Raw genomic sequence first — 26,822 nt, 5'->3', positions numbered from 1 at the left:
TACCGTGTGTTTCTATTGTAAGCAAGTGTAGAGATTTCTGTTGACTTTTTATCAAATTTTTAGCTCCACATATTTTATGTTTTATTTATTCTATGTTATTCTATGTTTAGTCTTGCCTATTTTTTATTCCTTATTTTATTCTTGCTAGTTCTTATGTTCTTTTAACTGTAGCGCTTTGAGATTTGCCCTGCAATTGTAAAGCGCATTACCAATAAAAATCTATTATTATTATTATTATTATTATTATTATTATTATTATTATTATTATTATTATTATTATTATTATTATTATTATTATTATTATTATTAAGTGTAATTGAACACAATACATGCTTTGTCATTACATTTTGTCACCCTTGCACCCATGACTGTTTAGATGGAGAATCCTAGTTTTAAGACCACCCCCTACGGGGAGCTGGCCTTGGTGGCATCCCCGGTGGCCCAGCGCCATGTCCGCGCCGCCGCGATGGCCAAAAAGCCAGAGGAGGTGGAGGCCGAAGCCCGTGCCCACGTCTTCTCCGAGGGGGGTGACCCTGGTAACTTACTTCTTTTTCATTATGTTTCAAACAATAGTCCAGTACAACATGAAAATGCATTTTAACTTGATGTGACCTTTTTTCATTCCAACGTGAATAGACATATGAGTAACTTTATCATGGAATGGGTAAGTCTGGACATGGAAGAACGTCTCCCTAATCAATGCCCTTTGGCTGGTGTCTGCTGTAGTCTCCCTAATCAATGCCCTTTGGCTGGTGTCTGCTATAGTCTCCCTAATCAATGCCCTTCGGCTGGTGTCTGCTGTAGCTGTAGTCTTCCTGCCATTGGGTCTGTGCATGGTGTAGCTGTAGTCTCCCTGCCATTGCGTCTGTCTGCTGTAGCTGTAGTCTCCCTGCCATTGGGTCTGTGCATGGTGTAGCTGTAGTCTCCCTGCCATTGCGTCTGTCTGCTGTAGCTGTAGTCTCGCTCCCTGCCATTGGGTCTGTGCATGGTGTAGCTGTAGTCTCCCTGCCATTGCGTCTGTCTGCTGTAGCTGTAGTCTCCCTGCCATTGGGTCTGTGCATGGTGTAGCTGTCATAACCACACTGTGTATTAGTGCTCGTTTGTCTTCACTGTAGTATCTGCTGTCTTCAAAACCACTTGCCTACTCCGACTGCTTTGCAAGAGCTCATAACCAAATGGTATGTCTTTGCATGTTTTGTATTGAAATCTATTGCCTTTCCCCCCTTTTTTTTCTTGTATTTAATTTCCCATTGTAGCCTTGGAAGTACAGGCCCGCGCCCTGCTCCATCCGCCTCCACCTCCAGCCACTGCAGGACCAGTGATGGCCCGCGCCCCTGTGATGGCCCGTGCCCCAGTGATGGCCCGTGCCCCTGTGATGGCCCGTGCCCCCGTTGCTGACGGTGCAGAGGTGAGTTCTGTGATAATTCTGGATAATTCTGTGTTTATATCACTTTTAGTCTGGGAATCTAAACTCAACCTCCCTCTACTGTTTGTGTCTGCCTACAGCTGCTGCCGAAACGCTGGCGTGCAGCTCTCACCGTGGACCAGCAGAAGTGGATCGGTCGGGCGCTGTTCACCAGGGGCAGCACGGGGAGGTCCCAGCTCGTGGATGAGCTAAGCCTGTGGTGGACACCTCCCCAACCCAGGCCGATCTACCATCAGCCACCCACTTCCCCCGACCTCTTCTTCCCATGTCGGCTGTTCCTCTGGATGCCCCATCGCATTTGGGGCATCCGGCTGACATGCCCCCAGCCACAGTGTGCAGGGTCCCTGACCAAGGCCGGGCTGTACAGGACCCTCCGGAGGGTCCTGGACATAGACGGGTGGTACCTCATGGCCACAGAGTACCTCGAGTGCCCCGTCTGTAAGAAGAAGGTTGTGGGGTGGTCACAGGGAATCATATGGCAGCTGCCTCCCACCTACAGCTGCCAGTTCCCGGCTCTACTCACGTACAAGTAAGTATGGTTGACCGTTGACCGTGGTTTTATTTAATTACTGTTACACTTTGTATTATTAAAATACCATATGCTACATGCTGTTATATTAGTGTTACCCCTACTCTAACGAGCCTTTCTTCACCAGGATATCCTGTGACTTGCGGGTGGTCGGCCTGCTGAGGTCCCGCACTCTGGGGAACAGTGCCTCTCGGCTGGCCGCCACGCTGTGGGAGCAGCATGCAGAAGCCTGGAAGCGGAGGTCCGTTCACTACCTCGGCGTCTGCGATCAGTTCCTGGCCTTGGGCACCGTGAGGAGGCAGTTCTTACCACCACCACCCATGCCTCCGGTGCCCTCACCCGCCTGGCTGTTGACCGTCTACGACTACGACGTGCTGTCACGGCTGGACGAGTCCAAGGCCAGGATCACTTCGACATTTGGATCCATCTTAAAGTTGGATTCAACAAAGAAGGTAAGGAAGGTGATTTTAGCAATGTATATCATATATTTATTGTATATGCATGTCCTTATGTTCTCTCTGTCTCTCTCACACTCTCTCCCACCAGAGGGCGAAGAAGCTCGCCAGTGCCGCCAGCCAAACGGCCGCCTGGGTTACCAATGTCTGTAACGAGCACGGACAGGTACCTTTTTAGAAGATGACAATATTCTTATTTATTCCTTTGTGAACAAAGTAATTTCCTGCCTGACAGAAGAAAGTTCTCATCTTATTTTATCTTGTGTTATTTCAGGTCCTCATGAGTGTTCTCACCTCTGTTGAGAGCGCGGAGGCCCTGTCGCCCATGGCGGCCGGACTAATGAGGCGGTACCGAGACGCAGGGGTACCCCCCCCCCAGCTCATCTACGTAGACCGCGACTGCTGTTGCCTTCAGGGCGGCGTGTCGGCGGCAGCTGCCTTGTTCCCGGACTGGGGTCAGGTGGTGGTGCGCCTCGACGTCTGGCACCTGATGCGCCGCTTCGCGAGGGCCATCACCACAGAGAGCCACGAGCTGTACCCCACGTTCATGCGGCAGCTGTCCTACTGCATCTTCGAGGTCGACAGTGGAGATGCACGCCGCCTGACTGACGCTAAGCGGTGTGAGCTGGAGGGGAAGCACGGGATGGTTGGCCTGGGCGAGGCCGAGGTGAGGGCGAGGATCTCCCGGGAGGAGTGGGGCCGCCACTGCCGTCGCCGCACGCGCGGAGTTGCGGAGACGGAGCGGCTCATCCGGGAGCTCCTCGACACCTTCGGCAGCCACAAGGGACACGACACCCTGGGCATCCCGTTGCTGGACCCCCGGCGCATCCAGGACATCTGGAGTACGCAGAGGCGACACCTCCGCTGCATTCAGGACCCACCTGGTGTGCAGCTGTACACACAGACCGGTAGGCTGACAAAGGGCGGAGTCAGTCTACCCGTGTTTCACTGCGCACGCGGTTCCACATCGCTGGAGTCGTTCCACCTCCACTTCAACCGGTTCATCCCAGGTAATTACATTTGTGTTACTGTCTTTACAGTGTCTCATCATTTTTTAAAAGCCCTCAAAACCCACCTTTCTACGCTTGCTTTCAACCCATGAACCCCTTCCTCTCACCTTTTTATATCGTTTATTTTTTACCTCTACTAAAACTGTATTGTTTGTTTTGTAAAGTGTCTTTGAGCATTAGGAAAAGCGCTATATAAATCTGATCTGTATTATTATTGATGTTGCTTCTTCCGCGTCGCTAATTGTCTCATTATTCTTTTGAAGGTACGCGGGCCAACGACCTGCAGTTCCAGACCTTCCTGGTAGATGGACTGGTCAGGTGGAACGAGGACCGCGCCGCGGCAGCAGCTGCACCACCTGCAGCGGAGGAGGAACCACAGCAGCCTCTGTGCTCCTACAGTGGCCACCTCAAGCACGTCCTTAACCTGGGGAGCCAAGAGCTGTTTGGTCTACCTATGGTTAAGGACTTCACCAAGCCTGCCGTGTACACTGGTATGTCAAGATCCCTTCCTTTGTATTTATTTTTGTGTCATTATTCAACACTATGTATGAATTGCAACATGAATATGTGTTGTCTTTTCCTCTTACAGGGGAACTCATTGGCATCCAGTACCTGTACCGGCAGACTGGCCGAGTGCTTGAGGAGGTCAGCCTGGACCCTGACACTCCGAATGAGACTGCCGCCGTTCTGGACCTAGACCTGGTGGATCAGGGCATTGAAGAGGATGGCGAGGACCCAACCCTCTTCTGTCCCCCCGTCAATGTCCCGTCCACCAGCCAGGCGGCAGTCCAGTCAGGTGATCCAGCTGACGCACCCGGGTCTGGGCTACCCACCCCCCCCGCCCCCGACACCTCTCCTGAGGCCCCCACACGCCGCCGCGCTGTCCAGCTGTCCTCCTCTGACTCAGAGGTAAGGCACTCCATTATATCACATACTTGGTGTATACGGTACTTGGATATTAATATATGACAATTTTGTATAGCATGTGAAGCGGTAGTCTAATATTCTGTCTCTCTCTCTCTCTCTCTGTCTCTTAGGGGGAGATGGGGGGCCCAGACGGCCAGCCAGGGTACCAGCATGTCCTCAAGCTGGCCAGGGCCTTGGTGAAAGCGCGGAACCGGCGGGGGCTGTCAAACCGGCGCGTAGAGCAGCTTGTTGCTCTCTGGCAGTGCGTGTCAGATTACGACAAACAACGGGTCGTCTACCCAGCGCGTGGGAAGGACAGTCTCCAACGGTAGTTACCACTATTTTCATTTAACCTGTGATAAGATAAGATGATCCTTTATTAAAATGCTGGTGTCAAAGCAGCGTGGGGGGGGGGGGGGGTACAGACCTATTATGACCTTCATTGTGCATGAGTGTGTGTTCCTGTGGGTCGCGTGTGTGTGTGTGTTAAATCAGAAAGGTCTTTATTGCCCAGTAGTTCACATTAGGGCTGCAACGATTAGTCGACATAATAAATAATAATAAAATAATCGTTAGTTGCAGCCCTAGTTCACATACAAGGAATTTGATTCGGTTGGTTTTGGTGCGACATTAACACACTCGTCGCCGTCTGCTTCTGAGAGGCGTCTGGGCTCGTCTGAGTACTTACTGTCGTTTAGCTCCTTTCACTGCCTTTGTTCACACCTTGAAACTGTCAATGTCCCCACTTCCTTCACAGCATACATCCTGTTCATAATTGAATCTCTCCTGTGTCTCTCCTCTGCAAGTTGGCCTGGCACCAGTTCCCCTGGCACCAGTCGCCTGGTGGAGGCCATTTGTATCCGTCTTTGCAGCCTCCACCCAGCAGCCACGCAGTCCGGGGGCGCCAGGGGGGCGAGCCGGTGGGCCCTCATCCTCGCGGACTACGTGGCTATCCGCGATGCAGTGGTGGCCAGCCCGAGACTGATGGCCCAGACCACTATACAGCTCTACGGGCTGAATCAGAGGACTATTTCACAGTGGTAAGATAAATATTATATATGCTGTAGTGTATAATATTCACTTGGTCAAATGTACATTATGTGATTGTCTGCATTATGAGGAGATGAATGCTAACTAGGGATGTCCAATATTATCGGCCGATATCGGCAGTAAAATGTGATATCGGAAAATATCGGTATCGGTAAAAAAAAAAAAAAAAAAACAATAACAATATTTGTGATAATCCAGTGAAATTATTAGTTACCTGAAATTATTCAGTTTTGGGGGGGGGGGGGGGGGGGAACCCTGCATATATCGATATCGGTTGATATCGGTATCGGAAATTAAGAGTTGGACAATATTGGAATATCGGTATCGGTAAAAAAGCCAATATCGAGCATCCCTAATGCTAACACATGTTTGTGCTTGTGTCTTTGTGTTACAGGTTCTCTGCACGGCAGAAGAAAGGGGAGAGGACCATCTTGGAGCAGGGACTGGGGGCCATGCCTGCTCCGAGCACCTCCGCCCAGCCTCTCCCTCCACCCATGGTGCTGTCCTTCCAGCAGGCTGGACAAGGACAGTCCTTCGCCTTCCCCGTGCCGGAGGACCACGCACGCCACGCCACCCAGCCAGTACTGCCCATCCTGCCCCGCCCTCCTCCGGACCAACAGGCCGGCCCCTCTACCGGCCCTCCTCCACCACCACCACCACCTCTTCCTCCCCCTCAACTCCCCCGGACCACGGCCTTCAGGAAGAGGAAGGCCGCAGAGGCTGCTGCTGCAGCGGGCCTGGTGGTGGTGGAGCCCCCCCATCAACGCAAGCTGTACGCCTGCAGCAAGTGTGGTCAGCCTAAGACGCTGGATACTGGCCACACTCGCATCGCAGGCGTGGCCTACTGCGCTGCTGCCATGCCTGCTCCGAGCACCTCCGCCCAGCCTCTCCCTCCACCCATGGTGCTGTCCTTCCAGCAAGCTGGACAAGGACAGCCCTTCGCCTTCCCCGTGCCGGAGGACCACGCACGCCACGCCACCCAGCCAGTAGTGCCCGCTTTAGTGCCCATCCTGCCCCGCCCTCCTCCGGACCAACAGGCCGGCCCCTCCTCCTACACCGGCCCACCACCACCACCACCTATCTCCAGGTCCACGGCCTACAGAAGGAGGAAGGCTGCGGCGGTGGTTGCTGCAGCAGGCCTGGTGGTGCCCCACCTGCAGGACCAAGAGGCCGGCCCCTCTCCTCCACCACCACCGCTCTCCCGGTCCATGGCGAGCACCTCCGCCCAGCCTCTCCCTGCACCCATGGCGCTGTCCTTCCAGCAGGTTGGAAAAGGACAGCCCTTCACCTATTTCGTGCCGGAGGACCACGCACGCCATGCCACCCAGCCAGTAGTGCCCGCTCCAGTGCCCATCCGCCCTCCTCCGGACCAAGAGGCAGGCCCCTCCTACACCGGCCCTCCACCACCTCTCTCCCGGTCCACGGCCTACCGAAAGAGGAAGGCCGCAGCGGCGGCGGCTGCAGCAGGCCTGGTGGTGGCGGTGAAGCCCCCCCGTCGGCAACACAAGGAGTACACCTGCAGCAAGTGTGGTCAGCCTAAGAGGCTGGCCACTGGCCACACGCGCATCGCAGGCGTGTCCTACTGCGCCGTTGTCGGCGGGAAGGGTGTCGAGGAGTGGCGGGCAACAATGGTGGACGCTAAGCGCGAGGACACTTGAGCCCCTGGCTGGGTGGCCTTGGACGTTTTTGTAAATAATTCATGTGTTTTTGTAAATAGTTTAATGAACTACATGAATTCAGTTCTACTCTTACGTGAACCGAGACCTCGTTGTGGTGTAAGGGCCTGAGTGTGTCTGTGATCCACAGAGCCATATTGTCGGTAGTCTTGACTACCGGTGGGGACTCCCTGGTCAAGCGGGTCTTGTGGTTAGACACCAGACAAACATCGGTTCAATCAAGTGACTTTTGTGCCAACATTAATTATTAATTCAGATGTTTAAATGCCCCCCCCCCCCCATGTACCCTTTTTCTCAACATATATGCAAATTGATTGATTGTGCCATGTGTGCATTTTTATTTCATCAGGCTGAAGTCAGTGAGGTGGAGCGGTTACTCCGCTCTCTTCCTGATGGTAAGTTAGCAGGCCTAGATAACCTGGATAGTAAAGTGCTGAGAATGACTGCTGGTATCATAGCATCTCCTATATGTCATATTATGAATAGATGTTTGGATGTGGGCCTATTTCCAAAGATGTGGAAGGAGGCTAAGGTTTTTCCTTTACCTAAGGATACCAAAGCTGCTTTTAATGAGGGAAATTCTAGACCTATAAGTATTTGACCTGTCTTGAGCAAAATCATGGCAAAGTTGGTGCATTCACAAATTCAAGAGTATTTTGTTTCAAGCAAGCTTGCAACAGATTCTCAACATGCCTATAGAGCTGGTCACTCTACTTCTACTGCTTTGATACAGATGACTGATGACTGGCTTAAAGCTATAGATAACTATGTTGGTGGGAGCTGTGCTGTTAGATTTTAGTGCTGCATTTGATGTGCTGGACCATTCTCTACTGGTTGAGAAACTTAAATGTTATGGTTTTAACTCTTCTGCTTTAAAGTGGATACTAAGTTATTTGTCCTCTAGATCACAGAAGGTGTATCTAAATGGCAGCCTGTCCAGTAGCAGAGGTCTAGAGTGTGGCGTTCCGCAAGGAAGTTGCCTAGGACCTTTGCTCTTCTCTGTATTTACTAATGACCTATCTTGGCCTACCAAATGGCCTACCAAATGTGCTACAACAGTTCTTTATGCAGATGATTCAACTTTGTATGACGCTGCACCATCATGCAATGTACTTAATGAAGTTTTGAGCAGAGAACTTAAAGTTGTGATTGATTGATTGATTGATTGATTGATTGATTGAAAAGTTTATTAACAGATTGCAGAATGGGTACAGTACAGTACAGCTCAATACATACAATTGTTAAGAGGATGCAGACCTGAGAAAGACTTTCGTCTTGTTTCCATCAGGGTCCTCCATTTTCAATTCATCATATTTGTGCATGACTGGGTAGTATGTAATAGACTTGTCCTTAATATCTCCAAGACTAAATGTATTGTGCTGGGAACAAGGCACAGGTTATCTACAAATCCAAAGCTTCATTTAAACTTGTGTAATTCGGCAGTTCAACAAGTTGAAAGTACTAAACTCCTTGGAGTGATGCTGGATTGCACTCTGTCTTGGTCTCAGCATATTAATTATATTGTTTTAAAAATGGGAAGAGCAATTGGTATTTCCAGGAAATGTGCTTATTTTGTTGCCCATCCCCTTTTATGTCAGATAGTGCAAAGTTTAGTTTTATGTCATCTTGACTATTGCTCTGCGATGTGTTGATCTGCTGCCAGTGGTGACCTCAGGAAGCTCCAGGTGGTCCAGAACAGGGCAGCACGGTTGGTACTGGGCTGCTCACTAAGGTCTAATGTGAGCCGTATGCATGCCCGCCTCTCTTGGCCTAACGTTGAAAATAGATTGTCTTTTAATATACTTGTGCTGTTCAAGTTGGTCATGAGCAGTAAAACTCAATTTTTTATACATAATCAGATTGTTTTTAGTAATACTGTGCACGAGCATTACACTAGAGGTTCCAGTAGTGGGCAGCTTGAATTGCCAGGTCCTAGAACCAGTGCTTTGGGGAGATCTTTTATTTTTAGAGCATTAATGGCCTGCCTCGGAACCTCTGCTGCATTTACAGTAGATTCACTTTTAAAAATAATCTTAAATTGTTTTTAACACTGTAAAGTAATTTTTTGTTTTTGTTTTACACTAATGTAATTGTAGCTATCTTAATTGTTACAGTAGTTTCATTATGCATTGTGTGTACTGACTTTTAATAATTTTGTTTTTGCAATAGTGATTGTTTTTGTATTTTTTGTGTGTGTGTGTGTGTGGACCCCAGGAAGACTAGCTGGTTGCTATCGCACCAGCTAATGGGGATCCCTAATCAAATCAAAATCAAATGTATTACACAACTACTTACGTAAATGAATATACAGTATTTTCCAAACAGAAGTCATGCGGTCTGCCTTGTTTATTTAAACATATTGTCAATGTACATATTGTTATTACACATATTATATTACTATTGTCCCACATTCCTCATCCACCAGGTGTAGGTCCAGAATCCAGACATCCGGAATTATTCCTACTCCTTTTTCGAACAGGGTAAACTGATTTGTTTATCGGTTTCTCTTCTTGTTGTCAAATGAACAGATATATTTTTGTCCTTCATTCATTCCAGACTCAGATATCCAACACTGAGGAGAGGCTCTGCAGTTACCACAGCTCACCACTAGAGGGTAGTAAGTAGCATATGGCCAAGGCTTAACATGTCACGTCTGTCCAACATACTCTGATTCAAGACGCCATCGTCCTGGCTCATGTCGAAATACTTCCCAAAGGTCAGTGAATACCACGACCACAACACCAGAGGGAGTTCCACAAATCATGTTAAACCCAGATTCGGCATAAACAAGGGACTAAACACGTTTCGCAATTATGCCACAATAATGTGGAACGCCCTACCTACAGCCATAAAATAATGTGAATCCCTACCCACCTTCAAAACCGCTCTCAAAGAGCACCTACGGGTGGCTGCAATTAGAAACTGGCCCGGTAAATGTCCAAATCCCCCACCCACCCACCCCCCTCCAATGTACAGTTTCTTCCCCTTCGGATGTATATATTTTTTTATGATTTCTGACACAGTACTGTATATTTGTATGTGATGGAGCCAGTGTCATGTTGGGACACAAAGCTGGTATAGCTGCAAAACTGTCTGAACTCTATCCTAATATATTGACCTGGCATTGCTTAAATCACCGGCTGGAACTTGCTGTAGGTGACACAGTTAATGATTAAATAGCTTTGATAAAGCAGGTCTTACTGTACCCATTGGTGGGGGCTTGCTTGACTGTTTTGAAACCACTGTTGTGAAACAAATTAAGTGATGTGTAATTTCTTTTCCTTCTCAAAATAAAGAAGTTCAAGTAAACACAAGTTGTCTAATTATTTTAAGTTTGCTTTTGTGTGTGTGTCTAGTCTAGTCTATGGCTCGCTGATAACAAACTATCATTACACATGGGCAAAACAGAGTCCATTCTCTTCGGTTCAAATAACAAACTCAGCAAGACCGACGGCTTCTCAGTTACAGTGGGTGACAATATTGTCACAAGGAAAGAAGATATTACCTACCTGGGTTCCATCCTAGAGGCAAATCTTTCCTGTGACAAAATGGCATCCAATGTAATAAAAAAAGTCAACCAACGAACTCGATTCTTGTACCGGATCTCCTCACTGGTAAACAAGAATACCCTGAAGACTCTAGCAGGAGAACTCATTCAAGGGTACTACGACTATGCTTGCACCTCATGGTACCAAAGCACCTCAAAGGCGCTAAAAACAAAATTACAAACATCTCAAAACAAACTGGTCAGACTACTGCTTGACCTTACTCCTAGAACCCACCTCACCCCTGCCCACTTTGACAACCTAGGATGGCTTAGAGTAGACGACAGAGTACAGCAACTTGCAATGGGCCTGGTCTACAAGATACACTACACGACCAAGGTACCCATGTACATGACAAAATACTTCCCAAAGGTCAGTGAATACCACGATCACAACACCAGAGGGAGCTCCACAAATCATGTTAAACCCAGATTCGGCTCAAACAAGGGACTAAACACGTTTCACAATTATGCCACATCAATGTGGAACGCCCTACCCAAAGCTGTAAAGGAATGTGAATCACTACCCACTTTCAAAAACACTCTCAAAAACACCTAAGGGAGACTGCAACTCGAAACTGGCCCCTGTAAATGTCCGAACACAACCCCCTCCAATGTACAGTAAATTACCAAGTATGGTCTTGTCAATAATCCAATGTACAGTTTTGTTTGTACAGTTGTACAGTGTCCTCCACCCACCCCTCCTACCCAACCCCCCCCCACCCACCCACCCAACCACCTCCAATGTACAGTCCCCCCCCACCCCCACCTACCCAATCCAATGTACAGTTTCTACGTCAAATGTATATACTATTTTTTTTCTGGACTCTTTTTGTATCACAAACAGTACTGTAATTGCAAATCTGGTATGTCATAAATGTATAGATGTAGCAGTACTGTCTATCTGTATGTCATGTATGTCATATATGTTACGATGAATTGAAAATGGGGGACCCTGATGTAAACAAGACGAAAGTCTTTCTCTGGTCTGCATCCCCTTAACAATTGTATGTATTGAGCTGTACTGTACTGTACCCATTCTGCAATCTGTTAATAAAGTTTTCAATCAATCAATCAATGTGTAAAACTATTTCTTTAATTGAATTAACTTAAACTAGAAAAGTAAATACAAACTAAATTAACAATGTAAGGTAATTTAGTTAGTATTTACTTTTCTCTAGTTTAAGATTGGTGGTAGAAATGCGCCCTGTTGATTGGTTGCATTTCTCGAAATATTGACACAGAGAAGATGACCGGAATCCCTCGCAACTAAAATTGGAACGATACAGAGAAGATGACAGGAATCCCTCGCAACTAAAATTGGAACGATACAGAGAAGATGAGAGGAATCCCTTGCAACTAAAATTGGAACGATACAGAGACGATGACCGGAATCCCTCGCAACCAGGCTGCGCAGGCGCAGTTCTCTGTTTGAGTGGAGGGGGATGGGGTGGGAGGAGGCGGGGATCTCGCCTCACACAGAATCCCACCTCCGAGGCTCCGACGTGTCGTGAAGCATGTATTTGCTTTTTCATTTTCTGAAAAGCCGCCATTGTTCTCCACGTGAGAGACTAGCTCCCAGCGTTACTGACCAGCAGAGACACTGACTTGCAACTTTTCAGAGACTGTAAGTTAATTTAACGTATTCTAATTTAAAGCAACCTATATATATTACTATTTGTTAATCACAGCGTTATTTCACCGTGTGTTTGTGTGCGCGCGCCCCGTGTAATGGCAAATTACTTTTACTCGCGCTTTTTTCGGTGGCTTTCAGTGTATGTATGAAACACATTATACATTCAGGTATATATTACTATTGATACATCGAGGTAACGTTAATATGCCGTTGTTAATCAGAACTATATTTGCCTGCTTGCACGCTTTCCGTGGCAAATGCACTCGCGCTTCGAGACAGTACGTTCATTTAACTTATTCTAGTCTAAAGAAACCTATATTACCATTGATACATCTAGGGTAACGTGAATGCTACAAAACTAATGCCTTTAGTTAATCAGAAAGTTATTTGCGTTATAAACGACCATACATAGTAGTATCGTTATATATTGCTAATGCCAGGTAATGTGAATGAATGGCACAAAACGAATGCCTTTAACTTAAGGATATGATCAAACAAAGCATCTACTGTATTACTGTGTTACTATTGATGAATGTCTTTGTTAATCAGAACTGTATTTGCGTTATAACCTGTGTGTGCGTGCGCGCTTTCAGTGTACGTCCTTTCTGCGTAACTTGGCGTTGAGAGAAAAAGACAGCCAAGATTGTACTTTAAACTAAATGACTTATTTGCCTGTATATTCTAATTACATGCAATGCTTTGGTCCAACATTAAAACTTCAAAGTAGAATTGTAATATGTACTTTCTCAGTCAGTGCTAAGTGCAGTCATCCAGTGGCGGCTCGCCACTAGGGGCGCAAGGGCGCCGACCCACCTGCTGGCCAGCTGCTGTTAAATCAGAGAAGAAGACAATAAAACTTTTTCGTTTTTGTGTTTTATAGCCCTATAAATAATATAAACATGTTTAAAATGAATAATATTTACTCATTTTAAGTATGTTTGTATTTCCAATGCACAATATAACGTTATTATCTAAATTAAAAAAACGTCGTTTTCATGAGCAGGAAGTTACGTTTTTTTTTGTTTTTTCGTATTTCTCGCCCGGGCTAGAAGCGATAGCGCTCTGAGTGCGCGTCACAGTTTGATCGCTGTCTCCGTCACAGCCAATCAGTGCATACGGCGTTGTGCGTTGAAATATGACTATTATGTTGGAATCCGAGCGCGATTTGAAGCGGTCTAGGCAGCAGCGTGAACTTCCGTGAAGAATTTCCATAGCCGCATTTCGCGGAGACGCTCTCTGATTGGCCGACGCCAGTATTTTTTTCCATGGCAGAATTTCACAGAGACGATCTCTGATTGGCCGAATCCAATTTCGAATGTTCCAATTCTAGCTTCTAGCTTGGTTCCTAGGTTGGTCCTAGGTTGTTTGTCGTGCCGTGACTGCAAGTTCTTTAGACTGTTAAGCTTAGGCACTCTTTCAAAGTTGGTTAAGGTTAGAGAGAGTTTGTCTTAGAGCATGGCGATAGAACGCCAGGTAGTTTGCAGTCTGTTCGAGCGGAAATGGACAAAGGAATGTACTTGTTGAGTGTTGTGCTAACGAGCTCAGCTAACACTTGGCTAACAAGCTATATGGCGGATTATACACGTTTATCAAGCTCTCCTGCCCTGGACGTTTCAACTAAACAGTGAGTCTCTCTCTCTCTCTCTCTCTCTCTCTCTCTCTCTGTGCTTAACGTTAACGTTTGTAAATAGTTTTTTTTAGGAGCAGTACTACTGCTGGCCATTCATGAAGCGAGACATTGCTGATTGTTTATTTATTTTATAACACAAGACTATGACTACCAACTGCCTAGCCAGCCGTGTATCAATCTTGGATGCAATAATAACGTTACTTACCACACTGACTATGTCGATGGCTCATTGATTTAACTACTGCAGCTCTCTCGGATTGAAAATACGTGGATTATGGCTTGTTCAATATCGTCTATGTTTGAATGAATGAGAACTTTATTAACAGATTGCAGAATGGGTACAATACAGTACGGCTCAATACACACAATTGTTAAGGGGATGCAGACCAGAGAAAGACGTTTGTCTTGTTTACATCAGGGTCCCAGATTTTCGATTCATATCGATAGTTTAATAGCTAGCCTTGGCTCGTTTAACAATATGCAAAATATGTGTACAGCCCTGTACTCATACTGAAGTTATTCTTGGTATATAATAGGTCTGATTGTGTAACGAATCGATTCCACGTCGCGCTGTGTGTGAGAGAGAGAAGGAGAGAGGGAGAGATCTGCCTGTGTTTGGAGACGGGCGAGTTTTGTTTCTAACTTTTCTATTTATATTGTGTTTCAAGTTGTGAATTAGAGTCTAGACTATACTTTATTTGACTGGTTGTGTGTTGTTGTAGTAACAGCTGAGCGACTCGTTCATAAGAGCCGATTCATTGCCGTGAGCGTGAGTCGAATCGCTCACGTCTTGCCATGAGTCTTGCGTGGTACAGTACTGTACATGTTTGCAAAATATTTGGTATAGCGCCCCTAGTGGCGAAGTACCCACCGGCCGCCACTGCAGTCATCTTATGCAGCATCACTTTTCACATCAAAACAAAAGCAGAACTGTAATGTGGACTCTCAGGGAAAGATCTACAAAAAAAAAAGTTCTACAGGGAAAAGTCTCAGTGGTGACCACTGCAGTACATAGTAGTATGATTATATTGCTAATGTAATGGCACAAAACGAATGCCTTTAAGGATAGAATAAAACGAAGCATCTACTAGGGGTGGACGGTATAAACGGTATACGGTATGAATTTGCTCTACGGTATGGATTTTGACTATACCGTATAACCGGTAGTGCAGCTCTAAAATAGCAATGACGTCATGTAACCACAGCGCGACTATTTCACTCGCATTTGCCCCTAAAAATAGATAGAATTAGTCATAGATAATAGATATGTGCGAACTAGAAAAAGTTATTTAGGAGGCTTCGCGCAGTGGGCGTGCCAGCCCCTCCCGCACGCATGTAAACACGGGTCTACTAGTAGTCTAGTGGGACGGGACGTCTCCCTGAGCTAACGTTAGCTTAGCTACCGTTACAAAATGACCCAGTCAACTATTCACTTTTAGTTTAATACATGATGAGGCATTGTCTAACCGAACGGTATCTAGTCGGCCAGCTACCGATAGCTCCTGACATCAACAAACGCTCCATCAAGTCTAGTAGAGTAGACGTGTATGATAGCTCCGTTAGCCGTTAGCTCACGTTAACGCAAATTAGTTCACCGTTCAAAACGAAATGTCCCATTGAACTAAATAATTCACTGAGGCGTTGTATTAACGTTATATATCCGGCTAGCAGTAGCTACAGATAGCTCCTGATATCAATGTCTTATAACACTGATTCGATGCGTATTCGAGCTGCGGGCTTGCTAACGTTATAGTACCAATACAATAGGGTCCAGGTGCAGCGCCGGAGAATCCTGGCCGTAGCTCTGCTCGAGGCTACTAGAGTATAGGTCCAGGTGCAGCTCTGGAGAATCCTGGCCGTAGCTGGAGGCTACTAGAGTACACACAGACAGTGGAGCTTGTTGCGTGGTGGCGATGTCTCGCAGATAATACAAGTACAAGTCTAATTATATAATATATATATTTTATAAAAAAAAAAAAAAATTATATAAAATAAATTTTTTTTTAATCAAAAACGATGATACCGTGATATATACCGTTACCGTCTATGCTTCAAATTATACCGTGATATAAATTTTAGACCATACCGTCCACCCCTAGCATCTACTGTATTACCGTGTGTTTCTATTGTAAGCAAGTCAAGCAAGTGTAGAGCTTTCTGTTGACTTTTTATCAAATTTTTAGCTCCACATATTTTATGTTCTTTTATTCGTTTTATTTATTCTATGTTATTCTATGTTTAGTCTTGCCTATTTTTTATTCCTTATTTTATTCTTGCTAGTTCTTATGTTCTTTTAACTGTAGCGCTTTGAGATTTGCCCTGCAATTGTAAAGCGCATTACCAATAAAAATCTATTATTATTATTATTATTAAGTGTAATTGAACACAATACATGCTTTGTCATTACATTTTGTCACCCTTGCACCCATGACTGTTTAGATGGAGAATCCTAGTTTTAAGACCACCCCCTATGGGGAGCTGGCCTTGGTGGCATCCCCGGTGGCCCAGCGCCATGTCCGCGCCGCCGCCCAGGCCGCGATGGCCAAAAAGCCAGAGGAGGTGGAGGCCGAAGCCCGTGCCCACGTCTTCTCCGAGGGGGGTGACCCTGGTAACTTACTTCTTTTTTTTTAGAACTTCTTTTTCATTATGTTTCAAACAATAGTCCAGTACAACATGAAAATGCATTTTAACTTGATGTGACCTTTTTTCATTCCAACGTGAATAGACATATGAGTAACTTTATAATGGAATGGGTAAGTCTGGACATGGAAGAACGTCTCCCTAATCAATGCCCTTTGGCTGGTGTCTGCTGTAGTCTCCCTAATCAATGCCCTTTGGCTGGTGTCTGCTATAGTCTCCCTAATCAATGCCCTTCGGCTGGTGTCTGCTGTAGCTGTAGTCTTCCTGCCATTGGGTCTGTGCATGGTGTAGCTGTAGTCTCCCTGCCATTGCGTCTGTCTGCTGTAGCTGTAGTCTCGCTCCCTGCCATTGGGTCTGTGCATGGTGTAGCTGTAGTCTCCCTGCCATTGCGTCTGTCTGCTGTAGCTGTAGTCTCCCTGCCATTGGGTCTGTGCATGGTGTAGCTGTCATAACCACACTGTGTATTAGTGCTCGTTTGTCTTCACTGTAGTATCTGCTGTCTTCAAAACCACTTGCCTACTCCGACTGCTTTGCAAGAGCTCATAACCAAATGGTATGTCTTTGCATGTTTTGTATTGAAATCTATTGCCTTTCCCCCCTTTTTTTCTTGTATTTAATTTCCCATTGTAGCCTTGGAAGTACATGCCCGTGCCCTGCTCCATCCGCCTCCACCTCCACCTCCAGCCACTGCAGGACCAGTGATGGCCCGTGCCCCTGTGATGGCCCGTGCCCCCGTTGCTGACGGTGCAGAGGTGAGTTCTGTGATAATTCTGGATAATTCTGTGTTTATATCACTTTTAGTCTGGGAATCTAAACTCAACCTCCCTCTACTGTTTGTGTCTGCCTACAGCTGCTGCCGAAACGCTGGCGTGCAGCTCTCACCGTGGACCAGCAGATGTGGATCGGTCGGGTGCTGTTCACCAGGGGCAGCACGGGGAGGTCCCAGCTCGTGGGTGAGCTAAGCCTGTGGTGGACACCTCCCCAACCCAAGCCGATCTACCATCAGCCACCCACTTCCCCCGACCTCTTCTTCCCATGTCGGCTGTTCCTCTGGATGCCCCATCGCATTTGGGGCATCCGGCTGACATGCCCCCAGCCACAGTGTGCAGGGTCCCTGACCAAGTCTGGGCTGTACAGGACCCTCCGGAGGGTCCTGGACATAGACGGGTGGTACCTCATGGCCACAGAGTACCTCGAGTGCCCCGTCTGTAAGAAGAAGGTTGTGGGGTGGTCACAGGGAATCATACGGCAGCTGCCTCCCACCTACAGCTGCCAGTTCCCGGCTCTACTCACGTACAAGTAAGTGTGGTTGACCGTTGACCGTGGTTTTATTTAATTACTGTTACACTTTGTGTTGTGAAGGGCCAGATTAAACTGAATATATATATATGTATCGTTTGATATACTTTGTATATTATTTATATATATACACGGAATATCCCTTTACCTGCGTTCAGACCAGAGTAATATTCGCTCTCCTATTGGACAGCGCCCCCAGGCGCCAGCGCGCAAGCCCCCAACGGCAAGTTCAAAGACAACTGCAGGCATGTCAGAACATGCCCAGAGTCAGCGTAGTAATACGAGACAAGGACTGAGGTTGGGACTAGATATTCACTTAAGTATATATATTGACGCAGGTGTAAACAGCAGTACCTTACCCACCTTCACCACGAGTCAACGTGCAGTGAAGTGAGCAACCTAGCGTCTAAATAGAGCATTGAGAACCGCGTGCGAATGGAATGTTAAAGTGTCAGAGTTTAATGAAGTAACGTTGAGTTCGACTTAATCTAATGTGAGGTAAATAGTCGATCATTTATTGTATATCGTGCGGCCACAGTTCTTCCGTGTGTAGCATTACCCATCGGTTCGTCGTGTCTTTAGCTAGTGCACTTAACCAGGCTGTGTGGCCTAAATACGTCGCCCACACCCGAGGAGTCCTAGGCGGAGAACCGTTGGACATGTACACAGGAGAATCGGCGCCGGCGATTGCAGAACCATTCCTGGTTGGATTATATTGATTTGGGACGTGACTACCGGAGAAGAGCATCATTGATTTCCACTATCGTTTGGGATTCAACCTCGTGAGGATTACAACTCGGGCCTGCCTCGTGGACGGGGCTGGCTAGCTGTCATCAATGCTGTCGAGCATTTTGGATTACAACTATTGCTTTTGCTGCTGATCAAGGGAGTTTACAAGCACCGACTCCTGTACCTGGAGTCTCTTTATTCCCCATTGAATCAGACGGAGTACCCGAACATTCCTCTACCCTCCAGGCCTTACACCCCGGAGGGAACCCATTGTCTCCAGTTGGTACCAGTGTTGCCCTATATAATTGCTACTATACAACAGGTGGCGTCAGCTTAGACCCATCGTAGGATTCCTGCTATTCTTAGTGACTTATGCTCTTGACTGACTTTACGTATATTCTTCGCCATACAAGCGCGACCCTAATTCTCATTCTGTAACCTAACGTTGCCTAATAATAATAAATTACCCTCCAATAGTATTTCTGTGTCAATGCCGTGTTCTTGTGGGTGTTCACCATCTATATTTGATGTACTGTCTGGTAGGGCTGCAACTAATGACTAATTTGGTAGTCGACTAATCTGCCGATTATTTTTTCGATTAGTCGACTAATCGAAAACCAATGTAAACAACAACAATTTTTTTTTTTTTTTTTTTTTTTAATTACCTATCTTTGTGAAAGTGGCTTCTCAGCTCTGGTCCAGCTGAAGACAGAGCAGAGGAACAGATTGGACATTGAGCATGACCTCAGAGTTGCTTGTCTACCATCACCCCAGACTTTGAGACTCTTGTCAGGACCAAACAACAACATCATAACATGATGATCCCATAGCAAATTAAAATAATGACTCATGAAACATTTGAATTTGGATCTTTAAGCCACTTTAAATGAAAATGTATTTGAAGAACAATACAGCAATCACTCATAACAAGATAAATAAATTAAATAATACAAATTAAAGTGGAAGTGTACTTTAAATAACTTTTGTTTGCTGTGTGTGAGAGGAGTCCGTGTGTGTGTGTATGTGTGTGTGTCTTACTCTGATCGCTGTGTGAGTGAGAGGAGTGTGTGTACTGTGTAATTTGTGTGTGTGTCTTACTCTGATCGCTGTGTGAGTGAGAGGTGTGTAATTTGTGTATGTGTGTGTGTCTTACTCTGATCGCTGTGTGTGAGTGAGAGGAGTGTGAATGTGTGTGTGTCTTACTCTGATCGCTGTGTGTGAGAGAGAGGAGTGTGAATGTGTGTGTGTCTTACTCTGATCGCTGTGTGTGAGTGAGAGGAGTGTGTATGTGTGTGTGTCTTACTCTGATCGCTGTGTGTGAGTGAGAGGAGTGTGTATGTGTGTGTCTTACTCTGATCGCTGTGTGTGAGTGAGAGGAGTGCGTGTGTAATGTATTGTGTGTCTAGTCTGATCATCATCTCCTGCAGGGGAACAATGTTTTCAATGTCCAAAATTTGCTATGGGATCATCATGTTATGATGTTGTCTGGAACCCTGAGAAGCCACTCTCACAAAGATAGGTAGTGCACAAAAAAAAAAAAAAAAATTTAATGACTAATCGACGCAACAATTTCTCGTCGACGATTTTTTATAATCGACGTCGTCGATTATGTTGACTAATCGTTGCAGCCCTACTGTCTGGCCAGTAATTAAAGTACATAACTAGCAGTGGTTTAATCTATCACAATCTTTAATACAGTCAGGGTTTTGTAACCCCTCAGGTACACTTTGTATTATTAAAATACCATATGCTACATGCTGTTATATTAGTGTTACCCCTACTCTAACGAGCCTTTCTTCACCAGGCTATCCTGTGACTTGCGGGTGGTCGGCCTGCTGAGGTCCCGCACTCTGGGGAACAGTGCCTCTCGGCTGGCCGCCACGCTGTGGGAGCAGCATGCAGAAGCCTGGAAGCGGAGGTCCGTTCACTACCTCGGCGTCTGCGATCAGTTCCTGGCCTTGGGCACCGTGAGGAGGCAGTTCTTACCACCACCACCCATGCCTCCGGTGCCCTCACCCGCCTGGCTGTTGACCGTCTACGACTACGACGTGCTGTCACGGCTGGACGAGTCCAAGGCCAGGATCACTTCGACATTTGGATCCATCTTAAAGTTGGATTCAACAAAGAAGGTAAGGAAGGTGATTTTAGCAATGTATATCATATATTTATTGTATATGCATGTCCTTATGTTCTCTCTGTCTCTCTCACACTCTCTCCCACCAGAGGGCGAAGAAGCTCGCCAGTGCCGCCAGCCAAACGGCCGCCTGGGTTACCAATGTCTGTAACGAGCACGGACAGGTACCTTTTTAGAAGATGACAATATTCTTATTTATTCCTTTGTGAACAAAGTAATTTCCTGCCTGACAGAAGAAAGTTCTCATCTTATTTTATCTTGTGTTATTTCAGGTCCTCATGAGTGTTCTCACCTCTGTTGAGAGCGCGGAGGCCCTGTCGCCCATGGCGGCCGGACTAATGAGGCGGTACCGAGACGCAGGGGTACCCCCCCCCCAGCTCATCTACGTAGACCGCGACTGCTGTTGTCTTCAGGGCGGCGTGTCGGCGACAGCTGCCTTGTTTCCGGACTGGGGTCAGGTGGTGGTGCGCCTCGACGTCTGGCACCTGATGCGCCGCTTCGCGAGGGCCATCACCACAGAGAGCCACGAGCTGTACCCCACGTTCATGCGGCAGCTGTCCTACTGCATCTTCGAGGTCGACAGTGGAGATGCACGCCGCCTGACTGACGCTAAGCGGTGTGAGCTGGAGGGGAAGCACGGGATGGTTGGCCTGGGCGAGGCCGAGGTGAGGGCGAGGATCTCCCGCGAGGAGTGGGGCCGCCACTGCCGTCGCCGCACGCGCGGAGTTGCGGAGACGGAGCGGCTCATCCGGGAGCTCCTCGACACCTTCGGCAGCCACAAGGGACACGACACCCTGGGTATCCCATTGCTGGACCCCCGGCGCATCCAGGACATCTGGAGTACGCAGAGGCGACACCTCCGCTGCATTCAGGACCCACCTGGTGTGCAGCTGTACACGGAGACCGGTAGGCTGACAAAGGGCGGAGTCAGTCTACCCGTGTTTCGCTGCGCGCGCGGTTCCACATCGCTGGAGTCGTTCCACCTCCACTTCAACCGGTTCATCCCAGGTAATTACATTTGTGTTACTGTCTTTACAGTGTCTCATCATTTTTTAAAAGCCCTCAAAAGCCACCTTTCTACGCTTGCTTTCAACCCATGAACCCCTTCCTCTCACCTTTTTATATCGTTTATTTTTTTCCTCTACTAAAACTGTATTGTTTGTTTTGTAAAGTGTCTTTGAGCATTAGGAAAAGCGCTATATGAATCTGATCTGTATTATTATTAATGTTGCTTCTTCCGCGTCGCTAATTGTCTCATTATTCTTTTGAAGGTACGCGGGCCAACGACCTGCAGTTCCAGACCTTCCTGGTAGATGGACTGGTCAGGTGGAACGAGGACCGCGCCGCGGCAGCAGCTGCACCACCTGCAGCGGAGGAGGAACCACGGCAGCCTCTGTGCTCCTACAGTGGCCACCTCAAGCACGTCCTTAACCTGGGGAGCCAAGAGCTGTTTGGTCTACCTATGGTTAAGGACTTCACCAAGCCTGCCGTGTACACTGGTATGTCAAGATCCCTTCCTTTGTATTTATTTTTGTGTCATTATTCAACACTATGTATGAATTGCAACATGAATATGTGTTGTCTTTTCCTCTTACAGGGGAACTCATTGGCATCCAGTACCTGTACCGGCAGACTGGCCGAGTGCTTGAGGAGGTCAGCCTGGACCCTGACACTCCGAATGAGACTGCCGCCGTTCTGGACCTAGACCTGGTGGATCAGGGCATTGAAGAGGATGGCGAGGACCCAACCCTCTTCTGTCCCCCCGTCAATGTCCCGTCCACCAGCCAGGCGGCAGTCCAGTCAGGTGATCCAGCTGACGCACCCGGGTCTGGGCTACCCACCCCCCCCGCCCCCGACACCTCTCCTGAGGCCCCCACACGCCGCCGCCGCGCTGTCCAGCTGTCCTCCTCTGACTCAGAGGTAAGGCACTCCATTATATCACATACTTGGTGTATACGGTACTTGGATATTAATATATGACAATTTTGTATAGCATGTGAAGCGGTAGTCTAATATTCTGTCTCTCTCTCTCTCTCTGTCTCTTAGGGGGAGATGGGGGGCCCAGACGGCCAGCCAGGGTACCAGCATGTCCTCAAGCTGGCCAGGGCCTTGGTGAAAGCGCGGAACCGGCGGGGGCTGTCAAACCGGCGCGTAGAGCAGCTTGTTGCTCTCTGGCAGTGCGTGTCAGATTACGACAAACAACGGGTCGTCTACCCAGCGCGCGGGAAGGACAGTCTCCAACGGTAGTTACCACTATTTTCATTTAACCTGTGATAAGATAAGATGATCCTTTATTAAAGTGCTGGTGTCAAAGCAGCGGGGGGGGGGGGGGGGGGGGTACAGACCTATTATGACCTTCATTGTGCATGAGTGTGTGTTCCTGTGGGTGGCGTGTGTGTGTGTTAATTCAGAAAGGTCTTTATTGCCCAGTAGTTCACATTAGGGCTGCAACGATTAGTCGACATAATAAATAATAATAAAATAATCGTTAGTTGCAGCCCTAGTTCACATACAAGGAATTTGATTCGGTTGGTTTTGGTGCGACATTAACACACTCGTCGCCGTCTGCTTCTGAGAGGCGTCGTGGGGGGGGGGGGGCTGTAGCTGTTCCGCAACCGTTCCTACTTCCGGGGTAGGCCTGATTGGCCCCGACAGGCACGTGACCCGCCGCGGCCACGCCCCGCGGCAGCCCCAGGAGCAAGCGCGCTACTGCTGGAGTTCGCTTCGCCTTTCACATCGCTGCCGTTGGCGAAAGCAGACAAATGAATGACTAATTCGGTCAGAAATAACGTAACTAATAACGTTAGTAAGCACTGCTTATATGCTTATTATGTCTGCGGGGTACAGTAAACGTTTCTCCCGGTACATTCTGAAGAGCACACCGCTGTATGTTGGAGAACCAGCGGGCTGTATGTTGGAGAACCAGCGGTCTTCCTCACTCGAGTGAGACTAAAGCCGTGCACTGCACAGTCTCTAACAGTGTAACAGTAAGAAGCATTTTGGATAAAAGTATTCTGTACTTCTGTATGACAACAATGTATGCCTTTCAAATGTTAAATGATTAAATGATACACAGCGAAATCTACGCTCTCGCCTCTCATCCTGCTTTCGCCAACGGCAGCGATGTGAAAGGCGAAGCGAACTCCAGCAGTAGCGCGCTTGCTCCTGGGGCTGCCGCGGGGCGTGGCCGCGGCGGGTCACGTGCCTGTCGGGGCCAATCAGGCCTACCCCGGAAGTAGGAACGGTTGCGGAACAGCTACAGGCGGGGGGGGGGGGGGGGGGGGTCTAGGCTCGTCTGAGTACTTACTGTCGTTTAGCTCCTTTCACTGCCTTTGTTCACACCATGAAACTGTCAATGTCCCCACTTCTTTCACAGCATACATCCTGTTCATAATTGAATCTCTCCTGTGTCTCTCCTCTGCAAGTTGGCCTGGCACCAGTCGCCTGGTGGAGGCCATTTGTATCAGGCTCTGCAGCCTCCACCCAGCAGCCACGCAGTCCGGGGGCGCCAGGGGGGCGAGCCGGTGGGCCCTCATCCTCGCGGACTACGTGGCTATCCGCGATGCAGTGCTGACCAGCCCGAGACTGATGGCCCAGACCACTATACAGCTCTACAGGCTGACTCAGAGGACTATTTCACAGTGGTAAGATAAATATTATATATGCTGTAGTGCAGGGCTATTCAACTGGTGGCATGATTCTGACCGGCCCGCCAAAGATTACATGATAATAATTTTTTTTTATATTATATTATATTATTTTTTTTTTTTTTTACTTTTTTCTTTTCATGTCAACGTTAACACGCACAATTGAGCCAAAAGTCACTCAATTAATGACAGATTTCATTGATAAATTGAGGGAAAACTTGGTCGATTTGATGAATTTGACATGTCCAGAGAATTGATGCATTTTGTGAGCAACCCATTTGCCAATGTAGCTGCTATTTCCACAAGTTCCTTGCATCACTTCACATTGATGAAGGTCTCCTGCAACTTGAAATAATTGACATGCAAGCATCATCTGCTCTGAAGCAGGCACTTGAGAATGAATCCACCACAACATTTTGGATAAAGTGTATTCATGTCAAGACATTCCCCAAAATAAAAACGCTGGCAATATCTGTGCTAACAATGTTTGGCTCAACATACACCTGTGAATCCAGTTTCTCACATGAATGCCATTAAAACAAGCAACCGTGCCTCCTTGACAAATGAGCATTTGCATCACTGTTTGCGGGTAGCCCTCACTTCCTATGAACCCTCTTTCTCTGCCATTGCCCAGTCAAAGAAGTGCAATCGCTTTCATTAGATGTGTGTATGTAGGCTAGGCCTGTCTGCCCCCCACCCCCCTGATGTTTGAGAGTTAAGAGTGGACAATAAGTGCTAATAAGATGCTGTGATTTGTTGTTGTTGCACAGACATGAAGCACTTTTTCATAAGCTCAGCTGCACTATAATGTGTTTTTTTGTTCAAGTGTTGATGTTAGAATGTTCAGATGCACATCATGCACTTGTTTGTTTGTTTATTTTATTTTTATATTGAAATGTTGAAGAGGAGATGTTGCAGTTGTTGCACAGTCATAAATGAAGCACTTTTTGCAGGAGATGTTGCAGATGTGGCACATAAATGAAGCACTTTTTTTGAAAAGTATACTACTTTTGCAATGTAGTTAAATAAAAGTTGTGAAAATGTGGTTGCGTGTTGTGTCAAGTGTACATATATTCATAGCACGGGGAGGCGCCGTGGCAGTCCGGCCCCTGGCCCCTTGGGTTTCTGACAATGTGGCCCCCTGAACAATTTAGTTGAATAGCCCTGCTGTAGTGTATAATATTCACGTGGTCAAATGTACATTATGTGATTGTCTGCATTATGAGGAGATGAATGCTAACACATGTTTGTGCTTGTGTCTTTGTGTTACAGGTTCTCTGCACGGCAGAAGAAAGGGGAGAGGACCTTCATGGAGCAGGGACTGGGGGCCATGCCTGCTCCGAGCACCTCCGCCCAGCCTCTCCCTCCACCCATGGTGCTGTCCTTCCAGCAGGCTGCACAAGGACAGTCCTTCACCTTCCCCGTGCCGGACGACCACGCACGCCACGCCACCCAGCCAGTAGTGCCCGCTTTATTGCCCATCCTGCCCCCCCCTCCTTCGGACCAACAGGCCGGCCCCTCTACCGGCCCTCCTCCACCACCACCTCTTCCTCCCCCTCAACTCCCCCGGACCACGGCCTTCAGGAAGAGGAAGGCCGCAGAGGCTGCTGCTGCAGCAGGCCTGGTGGTGGTGGAGCCCCCCCGTCAACGCAAGCAGTACGCCTGCAGCAAGTGTGGTCAGCCTAAGACGCTGGATACTGGCCACACTCGCATCGCAGGCGTGGCCTACTGCGCTGCTGTTGGCGGGAGGAGTGTCGAGGAGTGGCGGGCAATGATGAAGGACGCTAGGCCTACTAGGCCTAAGGACACGTTTTTGTAAATAATTCATGAGTTTTTGTAAATAGTTGAATGTTTTTGTAAATAGTTGAATGAACCACATGAATTCCTAGCTTGGACGTTTTTGTAAATAATTCATGAGTTTTTGTAAATAGTTGAATGTTTTTGTAAATAGTTGAATGAACTACATCATGAATTCAGTTCTACTCTTACGTGAACCGAGACCTCGTTGTGGTGTAAGGGCCTGAGTGTGTCTGTGATCCACAGAGCCATATTGTCGGTAGTCTTGATTACCAGTGGGGACTCCCTTGTCAAGCGGATCTGTGGTTAGACACCAGACAAACATCGGTTCAATCAAGTGACTTTTGTGCCAACATTAATTAATTAATTCAAGATCGTGGGCCTGTGTGTAAGTTTAATTTAAATGCCCCATGCACTCTTTGATTGATTGTGCCATGTATTACACAACTACTTACTAAATAAATATACAGTATTTTCCAAACAAGTCATGCCCCTTGTTTATTTAAACATATTGTCAATGTACACATTGTTATTACACATTACTATTCTCCCTGCAGTGGCTGAGCAAGCTAAGCTGTTTTCTCTACATAATGTACACATTGTTATTATACACATTACTATTCTCCCTGCAGTGGCTGAGCAAGCTAAGCTGTTTTCTCTACATAATGTACACATTGTTATTATACACATTACTATTCTCCCTGCAGTGGCTGA

General features: G+C 47.3%; 1 protein-coding gene across 1 annotated transcript; it reads left to right on the top strand.

Annotated features, from left to right (window-relative positions):
• Nucleotides 1-473: 473 nt before the first annotated feature.
• Nucleotides 474-26,130, top strand: LOC311223425 (uncharacterized protein; the record flags this gene model as incomplete). Its single annotated transcript, XM_084308213.1, has 12 exons — nucleotides 474-536; nucleotides 637-664; nucleotides 17,133-17,254; nucleotides 17,353-17,801; nucleotides 20,335-20,659; nucleotides 20,754-20,828; nucleotides 20,937-21,672; nucleotides 21,936-22,163; nucleotides 22,262-22,584; nucleotides 22,711-22,907; nucleotides 24,090-24,308; nucleotides 25,584-26,130. Exons 2-12 carry the CDS (start codon nucleotides 661-663, stop codon nucleotides 26,128-26,130), a joined length of 3,225 nt encoding a protein of 1,074 aa, XP_084164339.1. The 5' UTR covers nucleotides 474-536; nucleotides 637-660.
• Nucleotides 26,131-26,822: the final 692 nt, after the last annotated feature.

Source organism: Notolepis coatsorum, assembly GCF_963971535.1.
Source record: "Notolepis coatsorum genome assembly, chromosome: 2".
Lineage (NCBI taxonomy): Eukaryota > Metazoa > Chordata > Actinopteri > Aulopiformes > Paralepididae > Notolepis > Notolepis coatsorum.
Note: the sequence above shows the minus strand (reverse complement) of the source record. Positions and strands in the feature narration are given on the sequence as shown.